General features: G+C 40.2%; 2 protein-coding genes and 1 long non-coding RNA gene across 5 annotated transcripts in view; 2 read left to right on the forward strand and 1 right to left on the reverse strand.

The window, feature by feature from the left end:
- Positions 1 to 2,271: 2,271 nt before the first annotated feature.
- LOC147141973 (uncharacterized) lies at positions 2,272 to 6,107 on the reverse strand. 3 transcript variants are annotated; one of them, XR_015088196.1, is made up of 5 exons: positions 5,818 to 6,107; positions 5,335 to 5,727; positions 5,210 to 5,250; positions 3,797 to 3,857; positions 2,272 to 2,762 (listed from the first exon to the last, which is right to left on the reverse strand). It is a non-coding gene; the product is annotated as an uncharacterized LOC147141973 (long non-coding RNA). The 3 variants fall into 3 exon arrangements; XR_015088194.1 differs by having other exon boundaries at positions 2,272 to 3,109; XR_015088195.1 differs by having other exon boundaries at positions 5,210 to 5,727.
- Positions 3,096 to 16,958, forward strand: LOC147141974 (prostacyclin synthase-like). The gene is made up of 10 exons (XM_086041397.1): positions 3,096 to 3,280; positions 3,674 to 3,797; positions 5,314 to 5,489; positions 5,575 to 5,715; positions 7,497 to 7,609; positions 7,682 to 7,866; positions 14,702 to 14,870; positions 15,013 to 15,194; positions 16,064 to 16,215; positions 16,561 to 16,958. Exons 1-10 carry the CDS (start codon positions 3,210 to 3,212, stop codon positions 16,715 to 16,717), a joined length of 1,470 nt encoding a protein of 489 aa, XP_085897523.1. The 5' UTR covers positions 3,096 to 3,209; the 3' UTR covers positions 16,718 to 16,958.
- A 1,151-nt stretch (positions 16,959 to 18,109) lies between these two features.
- The window catches only part of kcnb1 (potassium voltage-gated channel, Shab-related subfamily, member 1), a 34,884-nt gene continuing 30,268 nt past the window's right edge, over positions 18,110 to 22,725 (forward strand). Inside the window, exons 1-2 of the mRNA XM_086040454.1 lie at positions 18,110 to 18,321; positions 20,286 to 20,940. Of these exons, the coding sequence (XP_085896580.1) occupies positions 20,365 to 20,940 (576 nt within the window). The 5' untranslated portion in view covers positions 18,110 to 18,321; positions 20,286 to 20,364. The remainder of the gene's footprint in view (positions 18,322 to 20,285; positions 20,941 to 22,725) is intronic.

Raw genomic sequence — 22,725 nt, forward strand, 5'->3', positions numbered from 1 at the left:
TAGTTTCCTGTTATCATTTTACAATATGAATGAACTTGTTATATTTATACACACACACAGACATACATACACATATACTGTATAAATATATATATATATGCATATGGGGTGTGCATATGTCCAATAAAAGAGGATTTGATGTATGTGTCGATATGGGGTGCGATTCAAAGATGGTACATTTTAAAACTGAATGATTGGATGGATGGATGGATGGATGGACGGAACGATTAGTCCGAATCGATGCACTAACAGCATTAAAATCGATACCGTTTTTCAGCCCATCGAGCTATCTGGGTTGGTTTTAAGTCCCATCCAGGTCGCACCCCACTTTTCTTGTCCAGTCAGATGAAATTGGCTCCAGCTCATCCACAAACCTAATGAGGATAAGCACTAGAGAAATCTCACGTAGAAGGCAATGTTTAAATCACACTTTACCACTCTTTACAGTCATTCAAGTGTAAAAAGAAGTTAGCACTGTTATTCATAAAAGCTAAGAAAAAAGGTATAACGTTAGTGACAAAGGTGTAACGAGGACCTGGTGTACATCATCGGTTGCATCTCATTTTTAATTGTCACACAAATGTTAAGGTGACATTAACGACCTTTAATGAAAAAAAAAGGAACACAACACACTGTTTTAACTTTTAATACAAAGACATTGGCTCAACTGGAGTCTTTTTTAATACTTAATTTCCTGTGTATATGTTGTTCAAGTGATTCTTCATAAATTGTGCCAAACAACAAATGGCTATATACAGTTTTTTACACTTGTGATGTTTTGTAATAAATCCCAGATGATTTGTATTGTGTGGGTGCTATTTATAACGTGGCTGCTGGAAACGAAAGTTGAGTTTAAAAAAAAATCAGACAGTAAGAGAGACTACTTCAGTTGTGTTGTTATGCACTCTATTTTGGACTTGAGCCATTTTCTTTTTTTATCATTCTGTCTCGCTACTGACATTTATTGAACCTCACTTGTGTGACTCCAAGCCACGGGTGTTTCTAGACCTCCTGTCGGCCCCAGGCCAGATGGACCACAAAAATTTACTTTGTAAAAACCAGGACGATGGATCAGCTATATAATATTTTATTAAATACAGTGATTAACATAAACAAAGACCTGCTTAAATAAACGAGTCTCCCTCATATCCTGTCATTTTGATTACAGCACCTTTATGGCAATCTCAAATATGAGTTCCTCACAATGGCTGCCCGTTATCCACAAAATCAAATAAAATGTTGCCATTACGGTCTACCTCATATAAGAAAAGCTCGAACGACTTGTCTTTCTGATGTGGCCAAACATGGAGGACTGTGTATCATCAAAATATTCCAACAATTAAGTCACTCACAGTATCCTCACTTAAAGTTGAAGTCAACGCAAACATTTTTTTTCAAGAATATGTTCTATGCAAGCCCACTAGTTGAAACAGGGCATTCTGATAAATATTGCGTTTGTGGAATAAGTGTTAATCCACTTGTTTTCAGCCATCTCCGGGGGCGGCCATTTTGTCTTCTGTCGACTGAAAATTTCATCACAACCGCTCACAACGACTAATCACGGCTCAGATTCAGAAAACAGGTCAGCCGTGATTGGTCGTTGTGAGCAGTTGTGATGTCATTTTCAGTCAACAGAAGACAAAATGGCCGGCCCCTGAGATGGCTAAAAACAAGTGCATTTTGCTGCTTAACTTATATTCCACAAACGCAAAATTAATCAACAAGTGGGCCTGCTGGGAACATATTATTGAAAAAAATATGTTTGGGTTGACTTCCGCTTTAAGAGCACAAACATTTAAAAATTGGTCCCTTCACATGCTTTTTATTGTTCTTTTTAACAGGATCATTTCTTTTTTTGCATTCTAAAGTACATTGAGGAACATTTTGATTGCTAACCTGTGCGAGAATTACAATGATAGTATGTTTTGAAAAGACGTCCATCTATTCTTGTTTCACAGTTATCCTCAAGTTTTTTCAATACATTTGTGTACAGAGTAGAGAAAATGTTTCTGCTCAAATTTAATTTTTAAAGTGGACAGAGGAGCCAGGTAACGGATGGATAAGCCATTCTCATTTTGAATGTATTGTTTATAATGAATTTACTAATAATAAAATAAACAATTATTAATTAAAATACTTTTTGTGCTATATATGTAAGATTAAACAGGTAAACAAGTCAATCGATTATTTAAAATACATTTATTAAAGTTAATAACAAATACATTGGAAAAAACATTTTAATGAACCAATTTTAGGATGGAAAAACAAACTCAAATCTAATGTTTAATTTATGCATCAGATATTGCAGGACACTATTTACTTTTACTTTTCCTGATCCAAACTGTAGACGAAGACGTTAACTGTTAAAAAGGAATTTATTTTAAAGGTACAGGTTTTTGAAAAGTGCGTTACTACCCTCTGCTGGTGCAGTGGACACAACAACCACTATTGTGTGTTGTGTCAATGTAACTGCAGTTCAAAAAGAAATATACTCCACTTATAGCATTCTATAAACACACATTATAGTTGTATCAAATATTTGAACTCATTACTCATAGTGTCAAGTGCAGCATGAGTGTAAACAAAACAAGCTGCCCATGATACGCTTCCGAGTGACATACAGTAAGACGTTGCCTGAGGTTCCATTCAGTGTGTCATCAAGCGTTCCTGCGTGTACCTGCTCATCTCGACTGTGAAATCCTAAATATAGTCCGTTTCGCCACGTCAAAGGGCTCACGTCACAGAAGTCGAATGACGTCTGCCTGGAAGTATGCAAGTCCCAATATCAACCCTCGTGGACATAAATCCATTCGCCATGATGGTGATTGTGATGTCATTGCATGACAAAAACTGAGCTTATCAAACAGGAAAATCAAGTTAGGAAATGAGGATTGTAATTAATTAAATTAAGCAAAAGTGGAACAGGACAATTTGACCTGGCACAATTTCTTACAAGTAAACAAAACTAGCTAAATGCCCCAAGCAGACCCTAAAATTAGAATATTACATAATGCTTTGCTTTGCTGTCTTAGTGGAGTATGTCATTGCTGTAACTGTGTTACATTGTGTAAGCCATGTCAGTGTCAGCAGCCACACCTTTCCCCGCCTCCTGACAAGAAAGAAACCCAGCTTGAGAGCATATATAAGTCAGTTAACTCTGGCTATGGAGTACATTATCTCGGAGCAAGGACAAGTATCACTCTACAGACATGCTATGGATGCTATTTTCACTCCTTATATGTGCACTCATACTCATTCTCCTCTACTACCCTCGCACTAGGTAAGTCATTTGTTCATTTAGCAGTATACCATACATATGTGCAGAAGTTTGGAATTTGGAATTTCTTGAACAGCTTAATACATGTTGCTACATGTATATTGTAGTGTGAGGCAGTAAAGAAAGTGGTAATCTGTACACCATGCGCAGAGGAAAAATTTACTCGCGTGTTTGACCTCAGCAAAATTGCATCCTGAACCGCTTGTTTTGAAAGGCAGAACAACAATTCAATTGGACAGTCAACAAAGGTATTCAAAAAGAGTTGCAATCTTGCGCGGAACAAGGAGATGGGCTGAGAAATGATCATTTCAAGTGGATGTTTGTGGAAAAACACAAGAACAAGCTGTCTTATCATGTCTCACGTTTTTTTTCTGTCTTTCGCTCTGCTTGACACAGACGGGAAAATGAGCCCCCTTTGGACAAAGGTGTCATCCCATGGTTGGGACACGCACTCGCATTTCAAAAGGATGTCGCAAAGTTTTTGTCCCGAATGAAGGAGAAACATGGAGATGTGTTTACCGTAAGTAAATCTGTGGAGGAATGTAATCCTTCAGAGAGTTGCAGGCTTGCAAAAATGGGTCTATAACAAGAACAGGAAAGCATCTTAGAGACAGATTTTATGCAGGGCCTGCACTAGACATTATTTCATGCACACTACATGTGTACATACTTCTACTATGCTAAAAATCATAGAGCGACGCGTAATATCTTCGCAAGATTTAGCCAACAATTACACTAATATCACAACATAGCGATGACATGATAATTACTTCATGGTATTGATGAAAAATTTGTAGAAAGTAAAAAAAAAAAAAAGATTTGTCATTCGGTATTTTTCACAATTTGTATGTATAAAAAGTCTACACACCCCTGTTGAAATGCAATCCATTAAAAATACATGGATGAGAATCAATCATTTTTTTCCTGTTAAAAGTCACTGATTTAATTATTATACATTAAATAATGTAAAAAAACTTAACTATATTTAAAAGGGAATTCAACCCCAACGTTTTCTTTACAATAATATGTTCTATGCGGGCCCCACTAGTCTAACCACGGCATTCTGATTAATATATTTGTGGAATATTAATTAAGCAGAAAAATACACCCATTTTCATCCCTCTCACGGCTCACGTGTTGTCTGAGTTTGGCCATGTGACGTTCACAAGCAGAGCAGTGATTGGTCGTTATCAATCAACTGTGATGAGCAACTGTGATGTCATTTTCAGTCGACAGTAAGTGGCAAAATGGCCGCCCCCTGAGATGAAAAGGGGTCGATTTTGCTGCTTAATTCATATTCCACAAAAACAATATTAATCAGAAAAACATATTTACAATGGTGGGGCTGCAGAGAGCGTATTATTGTGAAGAAAATTTGTCACTTAACGTCCGCTTTAAAAAGTATCCAATCACATTAAATTATAGTTACATTGAAGTGGGACCAAACTAGGACAATCACGAGTAGTAAAATGCTTACAATTATATTAGACTACGAACTATATTTTTACTGTTGTGACTATTTCATGAACCTTTTTCTAATAATCAGATTTCATGAGCTGATGATGCATGTCCCAAACAATGCAAACTTACTCTGAATCACTCTAAAGGGAGTGTTTATCAAAACATATAATTACCCAATGTAGTCCACAGTATTTTAAACAAAAACATTATTGTTGTATTTCGAAAAATATGTCCATATATCACCTTCATTTATTTCATTTTTTTCTTTTCAAATGGATTTCATAAATATACGTGTTTTTAATTCCGCCTTAATCTTTTAGTTTAATGAGCAATAAAAGCGATTTCTCTTCCTGAATGCCTGTAGACTTTCATACTGGATATGTGGAGACAGAATGCAGCAGTTGTTAAACAAATGTACACACCCAAGTAACGCAAATAATACAGAACAATAATAAAAATAAAATGCATTACCTGTTACATAACTGCTAGTTTCTTGAGCTCATTCTTATTTCCTGTAATCAGAAGTAATCCCATATGAAAGTAAAGTGAGTCAATGAAAAACGATGTGCTTCCAGGTGTGCGTCGCGGGCCATTACGTGACGGTGCTGTTAGATCCGCACTCTTTCGATGCAGTGCTTCATGACAACGTCCGCCTGGACTTCAGCCGCGGCAGACAGCAGCTTATAAAAAGAGTTTTTGGTCTGCAGCTGCCAGGCGTCGATCCCGCCGCAGAGAGGATGTTTATGGAAACGTAATCAGTGATTCACTCAATGGGAATGAGAGTGTTGTATTTGTGCAAATCTCACTTAGATTCATGTTTGATGTTTGGCATGTAGACACTTCCGAGGTGTCTCTTTGTCGGAGATGAATCATTCAATAAGCTCTCGCCTTCGGGAGCTGCTGTTAAGTGATTGGTCCGGCCATTCAGATTGGAGACAAGAGGGACTCTTCAGCCTATGTTACAGCCTCCTCTTCAGGTAACTTTGGCTCTGGAAAAATACAGAACACGATCCCATCTGACACTAGTCAACCGCTACATTTGCACCCAAACAACTGTTGTTGGCGGGCAGAGAACTCACCAATGTTTAGTAAGGAGGGGATAAATACAGTTGTGTTGTTTTCGTGGCCCCATCAGTTTGCCACACAGCATCACCTTAGGTCTGCTTAGCGCAATGCTAACAAACAATGCAAAACACCACAGACGGGCTAATGAATAGCATATATGTGACAGTGTTGTTCTGCTTTAAAGTGGTCAAACCAAACATATTTTTTTCAAGAAGATGCTCTATGCAGGCCCACTAGTTGAAACACGGCAATATGATTAATGAGTTAAGCAGCAAATCCACCCGTTTTTAGCCATCCCATGAGGCGGCCCTTTTGTCACTTCTGTCGAATAGAAATGACCTCAGAGTTGCTCAAGGTTCAGGTAGCGACCAATCACGGCTCACTTGTTTTCTGAAGCTGAGCTATGATTGGTCGTAATCTGAGCCCTGAGGGAGTGTGACGTCATTTTCAGTTGACAAAAGTGACAAAATGGCCGCCTCGAGAGGTGGCTAAAAACGGGTGGATTTTGTTGCTTAACTCTTATTCCACAAACCCAACATTAATCAGAATGCTGTGCCAGCATAGAACATATTCTTTGAAAAAATATGTTTGGGTTTACTTCTGCTTTAATCAGCAGCTATTTAACACAATGATCAGGATCGTTGTCAGGCTCCTGCTGATGAGCTGATTAAAAAATGCCAGTGCATCAAATTCAAATATATCTCGATACGTATCAAATCGTTTTTTATTGGAAAGATGCACACTCCTAGTTTCTCCACCAACGCTCAAGTTAGAGCTGTCCTATCTAGCCTATGCATTAACTGCTGAAGCATGCTGTGATAAGACCCGAAACTTATTCTACGACAACCTCAACAGTCCACTTTGCGATCGATTCAATACGCTGAGAATGAAACGACCCGGTAGAATGAGAATATTCACACGGACATTGAGGCGTGATTAAAAAATACACAGGTGAAGTAAATTAACTCCTGTACGGTAAAACAAACTAAAACTATAACTACTCACACTCGGATATTGTAAGGGTAGAGTGTCGGAAACTGCTGACAGTAAGTTCATTGTTACACAGGAGTAATTAAAAGTTAAATGCCATATAATGACTTTTTTTTTTTCCTGATGGCTTAAGTACATATTTTGTAACTATTGGCTATTTTTGCAAAACACATCGGCATGAAAAACACATTTCTCTGTGTACAAGGTAGGCTATATGTCAATTTGAAACCATACTTTTGTCATAGTTCTATAAACACAGAGGGATGCAAATTTCAAGTGTATTTATTCCTCCACGTCTTATTCTAAGTCTCACTTTTCCCGCTCCCTTCATTGTCCTCCACACCGACAGCTTACGTGTTTTAGTGCTCAGGCTGATTGCAATGTTACCGAATTAACAGTGACAGTCTTATTCTGTGACAGCGTGGACAGACAGTTGGCAGAACGGTGTAAATAATAGCCATAAATGTGTTTAGTTTTGCAAGGAGTCTGCTGATCATTTGGAAATTGAGTGTAAAGCTGTGCGTTGTGTCTGACAAAATTGCAAACATTTTTTGTAAACTCTGTGAGTGGTTTTGCGATAGATATGAATTGTCTTAGAAATTCTGCTACAAGAATCACTGTTCGATTTGAAGAGGTCCGAAAAAAAATGGTAAACATACATCGCGTACTGAGGTCGTGCTGCTGTGGTTGTTGTTGTGCGCAGAGCCGGCTACCTCACGTTGTTTGACAGCACGCAGGACGTCGCTGCCGTCTACAGAGAATTCCGCAAGTTTGACCATCTCCTTTCCAAAGTGGCTCGCTGCTCGCTCAAAGGAGGTGAGCTTCACAATCACCCGTGACTATTTTCTGACTTTGTATCAGCGGGTTGATGACGAACGTGCGTGACAGGTGAGAGCCGGACGGCCCACTCGTCACGGGAGCGACTGTGGGAACTGCTGTCTCCAAACAACCTGCACAGCGGGGGGGGCGAGTGGAGGTCCTGGCAGAGGAGCTACCAGCGCTTCCTCCAGGAAGAAGGAGTGGATGCTGAGATGCAGAAAAGAGCTCTTTTGCTGCAGCTGTGGACCACACAGGTGAGTGTGTTTTTTATTTTTTACTGGACCAGATATTCAAGGACCATACAGTGGATATAGAAAGTCTACACACCCGTGTTGAAATGCAAGGTTTTTGTTGTATAAAAACATGAGACCACACTGTAAAAATAATGTTGGGTGAATTCAACATTTTAAGGCAACAAACTTTGATAACGTTTTAAAGACAAAGTCAACCCAAACATATATTTTTTAAAGAATATGCTCTATGCAAGCCCACTAGTTGAAACAAGGCATTCTGATAAATATTGGGTTTTTCGAATAAAAGTAATTCCACTCGTTTTTAGCCATCTCTGGGGGCGGCCATTTTTCACTTCTGTCGACTGAAAATGACATCACAACTACCCAGGGCTCAGGGACCGACCAATCATGGCTCAGCTTTGTTCCCTGAGCCCTGAGCAACTATGGTGTCATTTTCAGTCGACAGAAATGACAAAATGTCCGACCCCTAAAATTGCTAAAAACGGGTGGATTTTGCTGCTTAACTCATATTGCAGAAAACGTACTATTAATCAGAATGCTGTGTTTCAACTAGTGGGCCTGTGGGGATGTGGCTGTGTTCTGAATTTACGAATCAAGCTCAGGCTAAATGAAATTCAGCACACACCTGCCACCATTTAAAGTACCCCTGATTCACCCCAAATAACATTCAGTTGTTCTAGTAGTCTTTTCCTCACATTTTCCCACCTGTGTTTTGGAAATGTTCTTATGGACTGATGAAACCGAGGTGAAACTTTTTGGACATAAGTCCAAAAGGTAATGCTGCTCATCACCAAAATAACAGCATAACTACAATGAAGCATGTTGGTGGAAGCAATGTTATGCTGAATCATGGTTGTACACTGTATGAACAAAATGTGTACAGGATGTTTTGGTGATTTTAGTTGGGGTGTTTTTCCGCTTGCTCCACCTCATAGGGAAGTTGGTAAATCACAGTTTTGTTGAGACGATGGCAAAACATTTGTGAAAGACAAACAAAGAAAAAGTACTGGCAATTGCAAGCAATTACTGTTTCATTGCAGTCTTAATGCCGTGCTTGTATAATCCGGTTCAAAGGCATTTAGACACGCCAGCTCTACTGCTGAGAATCAACTGCAGAAGGATCAGAAGCTTAAAGAGCTTAAATAACATAGAGGGAAATTAATCTGCCTACAGATTAGTTTTTATCAGTCTGCTAATATTGATGATTTTGTTTCACAACGTCCATCGTCGACTGTTTATGTTGCTCAGCGTCGGCGGGAAGTTGGAGCTGAGTCTGGGCGAGAAGCATTGTTCACCCAGGACGCTTGCCAGTCAATCGTAGGGCTAATAAAAATTTTTTTTTTTAAATCATATGCGAGAACAACCAACAACTCGCCACGCCCAAACTGTCTGTGAGAATATGGTGGCATTTAGCAAACAAAGAAAAAAGGCCGGGCCAGAAGATTCCTTGACGGCAGTTAGTTTAAGAACCTGCCTGGACCTGTACACCAGACGTATACAGTACAACTGTTTATATGTCATCACACTCTTTTGAGCGGGCATGCACAGTGAATTACTTATCAACATTGATGTAATTTGTATATGTTGTTTTTTTTATTGCAATATAAAGCATAAATTAGACCTTTTGCTTAAATTTATTATGAATGGCAATAGCGTTAAGTTGGTGTGTAATATGGAAAGCCGTTTGAGTATTTATTCGATAACCTTGATATCCTATCATACAGGTTTTTTTTCTGATAGCTTGTGCTGAACTATTGGCCCAACTAGTATGCATGTCTCAGTAGCATCCTTATCAAGGATATTAAAATGCTCAAATGGCTTGATAACCAGCTAAAGCTACGAGTATGCACTTTGTCCTAAATAATCGGACCACTTTGATAACCACTAGTGTGGCAAGACTGTTATTTGACATGAGCACGCCACTCGTACTAGTTGTGAAGTGCTTGATGTTAACTAGCACAATTTTAGAATGGCACTATTAGCACTAGAAGCACGCAGTTGTCTACCTGTGTGAATTTTGCCTCACTAGTAAAATGTAGTTCTACTCATGAGGACAAAGAGCGTACTAGTACTGTACATGGACCTACTAGTTGGACAACTACATGTTTCTAATGAGGCAAAACTGTGAACTATTTGACATTAGCGTGCTATTTGTACTACTAGTGAAGTGCCAGATTTTAACTAGTAGATTTTTAAAATGTCACTATCAGCACTGCTAGTACTCAGTTGTCAACTAATACACAGTTTTTCCTCGCAAGTGAAATGCATTCATCATAATACTGAGGACAAAGAGCATACTCGTACATGGACCAGCTAATAGGACAACTACGTGTTACTAGTGAGGCAAAAGTTTTCACTGGTTGACCTCTGCAGACAACTAGTACTACTAGTTAAGTGCTAGATGTTAACCAGTAGAATTTTAGGATGTCACTAGTAGTAGTAGCAAACAGTTGTCAACTAGTGCACAGTTATGCCTTACTAGTAACATGTAGTTATCCTACTAGTATGTCAAAGTTGTACTACTAGTGAGGACAGAAGGCATACTAGTACCTGACCATTCGACCTTAAAGCGTACTAGGACCAAAAAGCGTACTAGTAACTGACCGTTCGACCTTAACTAAAGTTAATATCAATGATATTGAAGAAATTCTCAAACGGCTTGATATCCATCTTGTACTAGTACACTCTTTGTACAAGACAATTCAACACACTAGTAGAATGACTGTATCTTACTAGCGTGTCACTTTTGGCCTACTACAATTCAATTAAATTTTACTAGTAGTAAACTACTGTGCTGTATAAGTAACACTACTAGATCCAACCAGTAAGCATGTCACGCACTAGTAGCCTCCTTATCAAGGATATCGAATCAATACTCAAACGACTTGATATCCATCTTAAGATCCATTTATGAGTACGTGCTCTGTCACAACGTTGGCATACTAGTAGGACAACTACATGGGATTATTGATTACTCTGAACTAGTTGACATTAGCATGCTACTAGTAAAGCACTATATGTTAACTTGTAGAAATGAAGCTGGACAATCAAGGATCGTGAATAAATGCTCAAACTCCTCATAGCATGAAACGTCCTTATTCCTTCATATTACCAGTAGGTGGCGATAGTAATCTTACTTTGTGCTCACGTCTGCTGCTGCAGAACACATTCACACCCCTCATTAAAACCCCACTGGAACAATGACGCTGTACAATGTGAGGAAAGACCCGGAGTAAGTCAACTGCTGACTGCAGGAGCTCTGGCGTGCTCTGCAGATCAGGGGAAAGACCATTAGTCAGTCCTCCTGCTTGTTTGTTTGTGCTCCTTCATGCCTGCTGGGATCCCCAGAGCACACAGTCTGGCATAGAAAGTGGAGCAATCCCTGCAGAGAGAATAGAGGGATTAGCAGTGAGGCTAGAAAGGTGTTGTGAAGTGTGTCACAAGCAGAAGCAGAGGTGTGCTCGAAAACCCGTCTTGTCCTGCGAAAAAAGCTACGGGGTGATGTCAGCTCTCCATTTGCATCCAATTAATGCTGAAACAAATAAGCACTGAAAACCGTTTTAACTTTGGCTTTCACCTTTTGAAGGTAAGCAACCGCACATGAACACATGCACGCGTATGCTCGCTCGCACACACACACACCTGACATGGACTCACAATCACTGGCAAACACGTTTTAGTCCCAAAGTGGTCAATTATTTAGGAACATGAGTTTTCATCATCATCATTAATATTTCAGTGCAGAACACAGGCAGTCTAGGTCAGTGCTTCTCTATTTTTTGGGGGGTGGAGTCCCTCCACCCCCCACCCCACCCCAAGAACAACGTCAACCATCGACTTTAGAAATAAATATACAATTAATTAAGTAAATGCATAATAGGCCTGAACTTGAATGGTCTAAAAGTTCAAATCTGAAAAATATACTTGCAATTCCCAGAAAAATTCAACCAGAAATTTAGAAACAAATTAATTGGAGGTTTTGTGGGGACCACTCGAGGACCACGGACCAGACTTTAAGTCTTTGAATTCAACAATCGCTCAAAAACAGGACCTCATGATAACCCAGCAGATGGCATTGTGGTTAAAAAACTCATTTATTTCCTTTGCCGCAAATATTGTACAGTCAAAAAAGTAAAAAAGTAGTGAATTCGGCATCATAATTGTTCAAAAATACATAGTACATACAGGTACAATATTGTGAACATGTTCCTGCCGGATCTCCTTGCCCTTTTATTGCCATATGGTCCAGTGGAACCTGTGACCTATAGTTGTCAGGCACACATCATGAGCAGCAATTGTCTTAAAAGGAAAATCAACCCCAAACTGTTCTTTACAATAATATGTTCTATGCAGCCCCACTAGTCCAATTTCTGATTGATAGTATCTTTGTGGAATATGAGTTAAGTAGTAAAATCCAACCGTTTTTGTCCATCTCAGAGGGTGGCCATTTTGTCACCAGCTGTCAACTGAAAATGACATCACAGTTCAGCTCAGAGCTCAGGTAACAACCAATCATGGCTCAGCTTCTGAAAACAGGGGAGCCGCGATTGGTCATTACCTGAGCCCTGAGCAACTGTGATGTCATTTTAATTCGACAGCAAGTGGCAAAATGGTCGCCCCCTGAGATGGTTAAAAACGGGTACATTTAGCTTCTTAACTCATATTCCACAAATGCAATCTTAATCAGAACGCTTTATTTAGACTAGTGGAGGTGCAGAGAACATATTATTGTGAAGAAAATTTTGACTTCCACTTTAAGGAACTTCCACTTCCATTTTGCAGCCGGGGCAAATCAATCCAATCCCGAAATAAAGTTAGTTTTTGGACTAATGTATATCTGTTCAATGCATTCCTGATGTTCTTCCTGACCTTTTGTTGCTTTGTGGGGCAGCACAGCTCTGCGTGCCAAGTTGCCAAGAAAAAAGCATGATTGTCTTCCGATTTTTTTTTTTTTTTCGGGCTTGGGCATGAATTCTGCCTAGCGACAATACAGCATGAATCCGTATGTGTGCCTTTCCGTATGTGCTTGCTAATATGTTATTCCAAGCGTAGAGTTGTAGAGGCACAGGCTAATTGTCATTAGTGCAGTTTAGCACAAAAAGTTTTAACAAAAAAGCACACCAGGCAATAAAAGAAAGTAGCCTACCTCAGTAGTTTTTTTTATTTTTTAAATTAAAAACACAAGTGCTCAGGAGAACAGATGTGAAAGTTGTGTCCTTTATTGAGAAGTGATTGCCGTAATAGCTCCAGGCCAGCAATGGCATACAGCTCCTCATCAAAAAAAATGACCTCATCATCTTTAGTAAAAATTGGCCATTATACCAGAAAAAATCCAACAGGTCACCCGCTGCCACATTTATCATCCCTCCTGAATTCCTCTTGTGTGTCTGGTGGCATGATCAGTTGGTCATTACCTGGGGATGTAACAGGGAAGGGGGGACAAAGTGGTGCGACTTGTGCCCATTTGGCCTGGCTGTCAGTGCTCAGATGTGCAGAGGTAAAAAGAACGCCTCCCTTAACCCTGAGCTATTACTGTCTGACAGGCTCAGGTGTCTCTCCTCCAGAGGCTGATGTAAGAGCCATCTCATTGCTTCGGCTCACCAGACACTTCATTAGGTACACTTGTAAGTGCCTTATGCCGTATCCTCAACAAGGATAATTATGTTCTGTTTTGATTGTCCATGTCTGTGTGGCGTACCTAATGAAGTGTCCAGTCAATGTATAGTCCAGGGATGGGCAGCTTTAAATGCTGGAGGGGCCACCGTTTTTCATCAGTGCGACTGGGGGGCCACATAGGGCCACTCACATCCTAACCAGATGTATAACAAAATGCTATTTAAAATATGGATATATGTGCATACGTGCAAAATAAGTGCTCTTTATATTTCATTTTTGATAATATATTTTTCAATGCATGTATGAAAGATCCACTATCCTAACACAACAACAAAATAACCACATACTGTAATTTTTTTTCCAGTGCAAAGGGCTCTCTTGAATAAAAAATACTATTCAAGGATGGCACAAAGCTGCTGAACAAGAAATTAACAAATGACATTTTTTTTTTTCGCAAAAATTATTTTATTGAGGTACTATGTTTGTCCTGCATTTTCATTCCAAATCTGCAAAAAAATATTAGGCTTTCTCACATTGTAGTATAGGGCAGTATAAGACCCAGTGTAAGCACAACTGAGACATGTGTGCCATCTAGTGGTGATTGGCGATATTACAACTCAAAGCTACTGTCAACCCATGCATATTTGCAGTTCGGCACCTGCAGAATTGCATTATTTTGGATTTTTTCCCCTTTACTTTTTTAATATTTTGAAAATATTTTGGGTGCTTAATGTTTTTCCAGGATTTTGTCCCCATCAACCACCCATTTTTAATGGAAAATATATATATGAATAAATCTTTGATGTTTAACAGCGTTTTTTGAAGAATATTATTGGGTTTGTTAAAAAATACAGTGTCCGCTGATAGTGTAGTGGTACACACGCCTGAGTTGTGTGCGGGCAGCGTGGGATCGATTCCCACTCAGTGACAGTGTGTATGTGTGCCCTGCGACTGGCTGGCGACCAGTTCGGGGTGTAGTCTGCCTTCGCCCATTGACGGCTGGGATAGGCTCCAGCAACTCCCTGCGACCCTATATAGGATAAGCGCTTTGGAAGATGACATGACATGACAAAAAATACATACATATTGCCAGTTTCTCATCCCTATTACAGTGTCAGCATGCTTGAAAGCAAGGTTACCCGAAAGCCCCTTAAATCGACATTTCCCAAGTGAAATGTCAATACCCACCATGTTTTTTTTTTCCCTTCTTTGCTTCCAGTGTAATGCTGGACCAGCAGCCTTTTGGCTCCTTGGCCTCCTGCTCACTCACCCTGAGGCCATGAAAGCGGTCCAATCAGAGATAAGATGCCTTGCCTTGGAGGACAGCTCCCCCCAGCAGACCCCCAGCATGGCCCGAGTGAAGAGGACACACGGTACACCCATACTAGGTACGCGGCCGTGTCCATCCACCTCCACCTGGATGGAAAAGCACACTTGTTAACGTCATAATAGAAGATTCAGCACCAGCTGCAGCCATTTGTGTTTGTAAACACATTGTTGACATCAGCTAACTCTCTATCCATCCTTCAGACAGCGTTCTGAAAGAGACCCTGCGACTCACCGCTGCTGCAATGATCAGCAGAGATGTGGTGCAAGACAAGGTCCTGCACATGGCCAACGGGCAAGAATTCCACCTCAGGCGGGGGGACAAAGTGTGTCTCTTTCCCTTTCTGAGCCCACAAATGGACCCGCAGATACATCAAGAACCACAGGTACTTTGTGCTGTACTGCGTGTCATGCGTCAACACTTTTAGAGGGCAAGGAACTATATTTGGTAACTCAAGTGGGTGTAACTCCCCCATGCATCCCCACATGGGGCATCAAAAACCAGATTTCATTTATCCCAGCCAATCTCTATATAAACTGTATAGTATGCAGTATGTGTACAGGATTTGTTTATATAATATATATACCAAAGTTGGGAAATATAACACTGCAACAGAAAATTTTGATTTGAGATGGCTTTATGTGTCCCTAAACATATTTTTGACGGTGATTTAAGAAATGCCTTTCCTTTTTTTTCCACCACATCAGGTTTTTGTTTCGATATTCTCACTTTTTGTTTATAAGTTTGACCTGTAAAAGCTTGCACAATATTGATGTTACCATGCAGTGTAATGTATAGCTATGACGTTCGTGAAAAAAGTCCACCTGTTGCTAAACCTAATTTTTACTAAATATATTACATATTATATTATTGTTCTTATTCTTACGCGTATTCTTATTCTCGTTCTAATTCTCATCCTACACTTATGATTATGAAAACCTGAAAATGAGGGTAGATTCAAAATCAGCGGAAAAAAATATTTAGAAAAGTTTACCTGCATCTCTGATTTAAAATAATAATAATAATAATAATTATACTAATAAACATTTGAAAACAAATTAAAATCTATTTAAAATAACTTTAAAAAGTGTTTTAATGAATATAATTAAAGTGGCAGAATTATAAGTAAATATGTTTGGAGTAATAACATTTCTGAGAACGTTAATATAATATTTATACTGTATTTCTTAAAATCTACCACTGATAATGATTTTAAAAAATTGAATAACAATAATCGTGTTTCCTTTGTGACAGATGTTCAAGTATGACCGCTTCTTAAATGAAGACCTGACAGCCAGGGATGATTTCTACAAAGACGGCAGAAGGCTGAAGTACTTCACCATGCCCTGGGGCGCTGGGAGCAATGTGTGCGTGGGGAAAGACTTTGCAGTGACAACCATTAAAAAGTGAGTGTATTAAGATGCGTATCTCTCTGTCATGTATGTACAGCGCATTAGGCCGGGAGATGATGTGTCGTCACCATCAAAGCATATGCGGTTTCCTCATGTACTTAATAGATCACAATCGTGTGCTGAGAATCACTTCAATCCAGTTGATAGCCTGTACTGTAGTAATTCCTTGTGTTTTGGAATTAAGGCAATGGGGACCGGGGGGGCAATGAGGCATCAAAACTTGAAGATAGCAGGAGCTTTTATGTTTCATTCATTAAGTTTAGTCACATGATGTATTTTCCTGAAGCAGATTGAACACCAAAGAGTGTGTGTTTGAATTTTACCCTCATTTGCATCCAGATTTGTGCTCTTACTGCTGACCCATCTGGACCTGGAAGTGTGTGACCCAGAGGCACAAGTGCCGCCCATCAATCCGAGCCGCTACGGTTTCGGTATGCTCCAGCCAGAGGGAGACCTTCTAGTCCGCTACAGACTGAAGAGAATGACTTCAACTTAATTTAATCAATGATTCATTTTTATTTATATGTGTATATTTATTCATTGCACATTTATTATTGTATATACAGATGCTATGTTTTGTGTTGTTGTGACATGGTTTTGTTTCGTCTTTGACATGTTTAATAATTTACCCAAATATACATTACTGAAAAAGTGAGTCACATGCTGGATGACATTCGTGAATCTTACCCAACATATTCACATTTATTTTCGAGAAATAAAAAAAACAAAAAAGTTGATGTTCTTTGTAAGATTCTCACTCTTTCTTTATGTGTTCAATCAAGCACGTTACATATGTGATTTTTATTGAGTACACCTTATTAAAATTGAATTATTAACATACTGAAACAAAAATACTACAAATGTTAAATCATATTCCACAAAGAGAACAATTAGCGCATCAGCCTTTGGCTCATGTTTTAAATGTTGCACTTTTTTTGTTGTTGTATTTAATTCAGCGATTCTGTTGCATACCACTAGAGAGAGCCCACGCACCACGAGTGGTACTCTTTCCACACTGTCACAAGACCTCAAGCGATGTCACCATTTTTCTGGCTCTGATTGGTTGGTCAGAGCACAGCTTGGTACACCCACCTTTGAATAGCAAAATAACAGTCATCTGCACACATTCATATATTTGATAATCTGCGTCATTGGTGACTACAGCATATGACATTTTATTCACATTTTTATTGGCTGCTCTCGTGTGCTAAAATGGAGGAAAATAAGGAAATAGCATTGCATCAACTACAAAAGACACCAGCCCACCGGGCATCTGCCCTGTGTGCAGATGGCTAATCCAGCCCAGGATGTGAAACTTTCCCAGCAAAATAAAAAAAAGTATAATATTACCACAGATATTTTTTTCCATCAAACAATCTTATGTTTTGCTTTGCGCAGTATAGATTTCTCAAGTTCTTTTCAAAATGCAGTACTATGAGGCAATTGAAAACTAATGACTCACACTTACAGGTTCAGTTTTACAGAAGGAACACTTATCAATATCAAAAAATTGCAAAAAACATGTTAGTGGGTAGGTAGCCCATATTTACGTAGTATTTTGAATGGCAATTTTCAGATTTTGTTTAAAATAAAGAATTTAAAAGGAACAAGCACTTGACTCCAACAAATATTAATAAATCGAGAATTCCAGAAAAAAATACTTGCATCCCCTTTACCCACCGATCCCCTGTTGACATAACAGACCTGTGGTGCGTTCAGGTGTCTGGGTGAGGCTGAGAAAGAGTTAAATCCGATGTGCTGTGGAAAGAGACCGGTGCGCCGCCGCCTGGCTCGAGAAGACCCCCCCCCCCCTTTCCTCTCCCTCCTCCTCCTGCTGCTGCTGCTTTTGCATCGGACTGGGAGGACTAGTCCGATTCCGAATGACCACCCCCTCGGTACTTGTTGATCTCGGGGCGGCGGGCCGAGGAGTGCGGCTCAGTGAGGCGTGTGGAGCTCCCGAGACGCGTGTGACATGTCGGAGGCTGAGGAGGGCGGGAATGGATGGCATCGAAGCCCGGCTCGAGTAGACCAGTGACGGCGGCTCCTTTTCTTTTTGTGCTACATCTCCGAGACCTACAACAACAACAACAACTCACCACGGTACTGCCACGGTTGCGTGTATCATTACCAAAGCTTATATCATATTTTCATCACGCTGCGTGAGATAGCTCGGCTCGGCTATGCGCCAAATGGAACACAAACGCATCAGGGACTATTTGGATCCACAACATTATTTGACATCTTGAAACATCGCCATTGGTGGATTTTCGAATTGTAAACTGTGTTGGCTTCTATCGAGTCATATGGGAGCCAGCAAGCGAATGGGGGCTGCTTTACGAGGGGGAGGGGCAGGTGGGGGCATTGTCGTCCTCGTAGTGTGTGCGCGTTTGTTGGAGCCTCACAGTGTCATACGTGTGAGATTGAAGCTCAAGTGTGTGAAAGTTTGTGTGACAGTGACGGAGGATCGCATGTCGAGGCCGGAAGCACTTTTTACAAGCTCGAAACTAATAAAAAGAACATTAAAAACGGGCATTGAAATGCAATGCACGCCCGGCCCCCAAAGAGTCATCCCTCGAGGGAAACAACAAAAACAACATAAAGGATGTGTGTGCATTTGTAATGGAAAGGGACGGGGAGGGGGGGGGGTGTTCAGCACTGGACAGCTCCACTGCGCGTCCCCACCCACGCCGCGTGACAAAGATCCACTGGCTCACAAACAATTAAAGAGGAAACATCAAGAAAGATGAAGCTGTTTTCCCTCCAGGGCTGCCATGCATGAAGCACATTTAGCAGATTTATCGCCGCCGATTCTATTATTTCCCCCCTGGGTACAGATTTGATGGGGCGTCAAATTGATGTATGATTGGTCAGGAAGTTTTGTTTAACCAAGGTGACATCCTGTGTGTGCACCTGTGCAATATAACGACATCCATTACAAGACATGTATCAGTAATTTTGCTGTTACAAAAGTAATGGCACTCAGATTGACACAAATTTAACATTGTGTTTATTCTGGTTATGATTTGCAGTGTCGTAAAATGGCATTGCATCATGTTGAGAATTCCTTGCAATTTTGGATACGCATGTATTAAAACTGTGTAAAAAAAAAAATAGAGGATATTGTCACTCCGTACAGCAAAAACATCCATGTAACAAAGACACTGTGCAATTTCCACCAACAACCCTGGCTAAACTAAGCTCCTCCCTGTGTACACAATACTGTGTGCATGTTTTTAGAAATGAACACTAACCTGTCACAGGTTTGGCAACTAGTTTGGTAACCTAATCGGCCATTAGTTTTGCTCCAATTTAAAATATGAATTGCCGTTGAAAGCGTCGCAATATCACAGATGTAAAAGCCAATCAAAAATGCACTTGAGCTTTCACAAAATAATTTACATTTTCAGGTACTAAGCTTAAGCGAGACCAAGCTGACAATCTGTACCAATATGCAGTAGATACAAGTGTTTACAATAACTATATTAATAATTTCATATATACCTGTTGCTAGAAAGCAAAGCGTGGAGAGACTCTGTTGATGAAAGTCACAGTGAATGGGGGTGATCGACTAATATCCAAACTCTACCATTCATTCTCGCCAGTTTCATCTCTTTGTGGAAATCAGTTTCTTCCTTGACAATCACACCATGATTTTGTGGTTCAATTAAAACAAAAAGAGTAGAGTATATTGTATGTGCATGCTCAAAACCTGATACAAGGTTGCAGTTTTCCTGTTGCAGTGCGTTGGGAGATTTGCCCGCTCTGTGTGCAGTGGCCCTGATTAAACTCTATGAAGCTCTGCTTACCTGTTGGTTTTGATGATAAGCAGGGGGAGAGGGGTATTTTTGCATGATGGTGCCTCTGCATGAAAATATTTTAACTGTAGTAGTTTGGCATGGCTGTACTGGACTAAAAAAGGGGTCTTTCATTAGAACTGTTCCTACATTGATCTTACATCGTGAGGCAGTGTTCTAAAACGTCTAATCAATCTAAAGCAGTTTCACCCTTGAGCCTAGTGACAACCATTGTGCATACTAATTGTCTTTTTTTTTTTTTTTTCTTAGAGATAATAATGACAGAAAATAGGACCAAGTGGACTCCATAGTTGTGGGTGCTCACCCGCTTCCCAGTTGTGAGGTTATCATGGAGAAGTCCTTGGCGGAGTTCAACAAGACCGGCTCGCAGTCGACATCGTCGCTCCCGCCAGAGGCGGTGGACGTCGTCCGCAGCAAGTCATGCTTCCGGAGGGTCCGCCTCAACGTGGGCGGCCTCCCGCACGAGGTCCTGTGGCGAACGCTGGACAGGCTCCCGAGGACGCGTCTGGGCAAGCTGCAAGATTGCAGCAGCCACGAGTCTCTGATGGAGGTTTGCGACGACTACAACCTGGACGAGAACGAGTTCTTTTTCGACCGCCACCCGGGCGCCTTCACGTCCATCCTCAACTTCTACCGCACGGGGAAACTGCACATGATGGAGGAGATGTGCGCCCTGTCCTTCAGCCAGGAACTGGACTACTGGGGCATTGACGAGATCTACCTGGAGTCCTGCTGCCAGGCAAGGTACCATCAGAAGAAGGAGCAGATGAACGAGGAGCTGAAAAGGGAGGCGGATAATTTAAAGGACAGAGATGGGGAAGAATTTGACAACACGTGCTGTGCGGAGAAACGGAAGAAACTGTGGGACCTGCTGGAGAAGCCCAGCTCCTCTGTTGCTGCAAAGGTAATTAGTGGAGATGAGTGTGTGCGGTTAAATACCAAAATACCAATTATATTGATTTGCGATACAATATGAATCCCATATCATAAATACTGACATTGTTTTTCAACTCTCCAAGCACTTCCATTGAATCAATAGTTTGTGGCTCCTCAAGGTGGTGCTTGTGTCATGACAAACAGTAAAAGTGAAAGATAGAAGAAGAACTCACAGAGAAAATCATGAAACACGACAGATAAGAACGATATCACCAACTTTCACTCAAATTTTGGTCGAGATGCACCGAGAACACTTTTTGAGTATGAATACAAGTAGCTACTAACGTTTCAGTACTCACAGATACCAAGTAGGCTACCGATACTTGATAAAGGCATTAGCGCTTGCAGTTTCGATGAAAATATGTTTTAGTTTAATCAAATGTTGTTCAGAAACACAAAGCACAAACTTGGATTGAACATGGAATAAATTTTACTCAAACACTCCTTATATGTGCAGAATAATCCAATTCCACTTGCCCAGAAGGTAAAGTGCTGCTTGTTGTTGTGCCGTGGGAAGTATGGTGCATTCATGCAGATAACACATGCAAATTTGATGAAAAGACACCAAAAAAAATAACATTTTGGCAAAGCTGCAGGGATGTATCTTGTTTTTCACAGAGTAGTAAAAAACTGTCTGTGAATATTTTACTTTAGTTTTGTGCCACTCGAGCTTGAATATTAATTACTTAAAGGTTCATACTGCAACACTGATGCTACTCTTAAGCGTTTCACATTACATGTTAGCATTAAGCTAGTGGATGTTTACAGGAACAAGTTATGTGTTTACTTAATTATACAGCTTGTAATTCTCTTTATTTTGTGTTAGTTTTACTGTAAACATCAAATGGGAGTGTCAATAAACAGTTTCAAGCAAGCACAGGTTTGCTATTTTTAAAAAACGTTTCGCTCTCTGCCAAACTGTAGCCGCACACTTAGAGAGGAAAGTATAGTTCAGTTTACTGTATGTTATGTTCTTGCAATGTCACACTCTTTTTTTTTTAATAAGTGTCGATGCATTTCCCCACCATTTAGGTCTCAACAAGTCTGTGACGTGCTTTTGTAAAATAGCCCAAGGATAAAGAATTATGTTCGCGTTACACACGACTATTGTGACAGCCAATGGAGAGTATGGATTTTTGTTACCATGACTATGAGCTAGGGGATTGAACAGGCAAACAAGCTGCTTCAACTTGTGGTAGCAGAAAAACAGTACACGTAAATCAGAGCTGGGCATTCCGCCTATGTGACCGGTACGCCTATCCACCTATGACGGGCGGCCATTTTGTAGGCGATAAACGATAGACGCGAAACTTAATAAAACAGTAGGACTAATCATCGTCGGAAGCCCATTTCTTTCTGTCTATGTCGTAGGTGTCAAACGCAAGGCCCGGGGGCCAGACGCGGCCCTCGACATCATTTTATGTGGCCCGAGGAGAAAAATCATATGCGTCTACTCTACATCATGTTTCTTGCAAATTGCCTTCACTTTGAACCAGGGGCGGAGCCACAACGTGGCTAATGGGTGGGCCTGGAAAAATCAGGGTGGGCCTGAATATTTCTCTCACTGAGCACAATCCTCCTGTCCCGACACCTCGCGTATTCAAATAAAATGACAAATTGCATCATATGAAGTTCGAATATTCCTTAGACAACCACAATTATGCCATTTTTAATATTCAATAAAATAAAAAAACACAACGAAACACTAATTCAAAAAGAATCCAATAATAATTTACTAACAATTTAAACTTTT

This window comes from Filicampus tigris, chromosome 9, assembly GCF_054856515.1.
Source record: "Filicampus tigris isolate MCC_2025a chromosome 9, RoL_Ftig_1.0, whole genome shotgun sequence".
NCBI lineage: Eukaryota > Metazoa > Chordata > Actinopteri > Syngnathiformes > Syngnathidae > Filicampus > Filicampus tigris.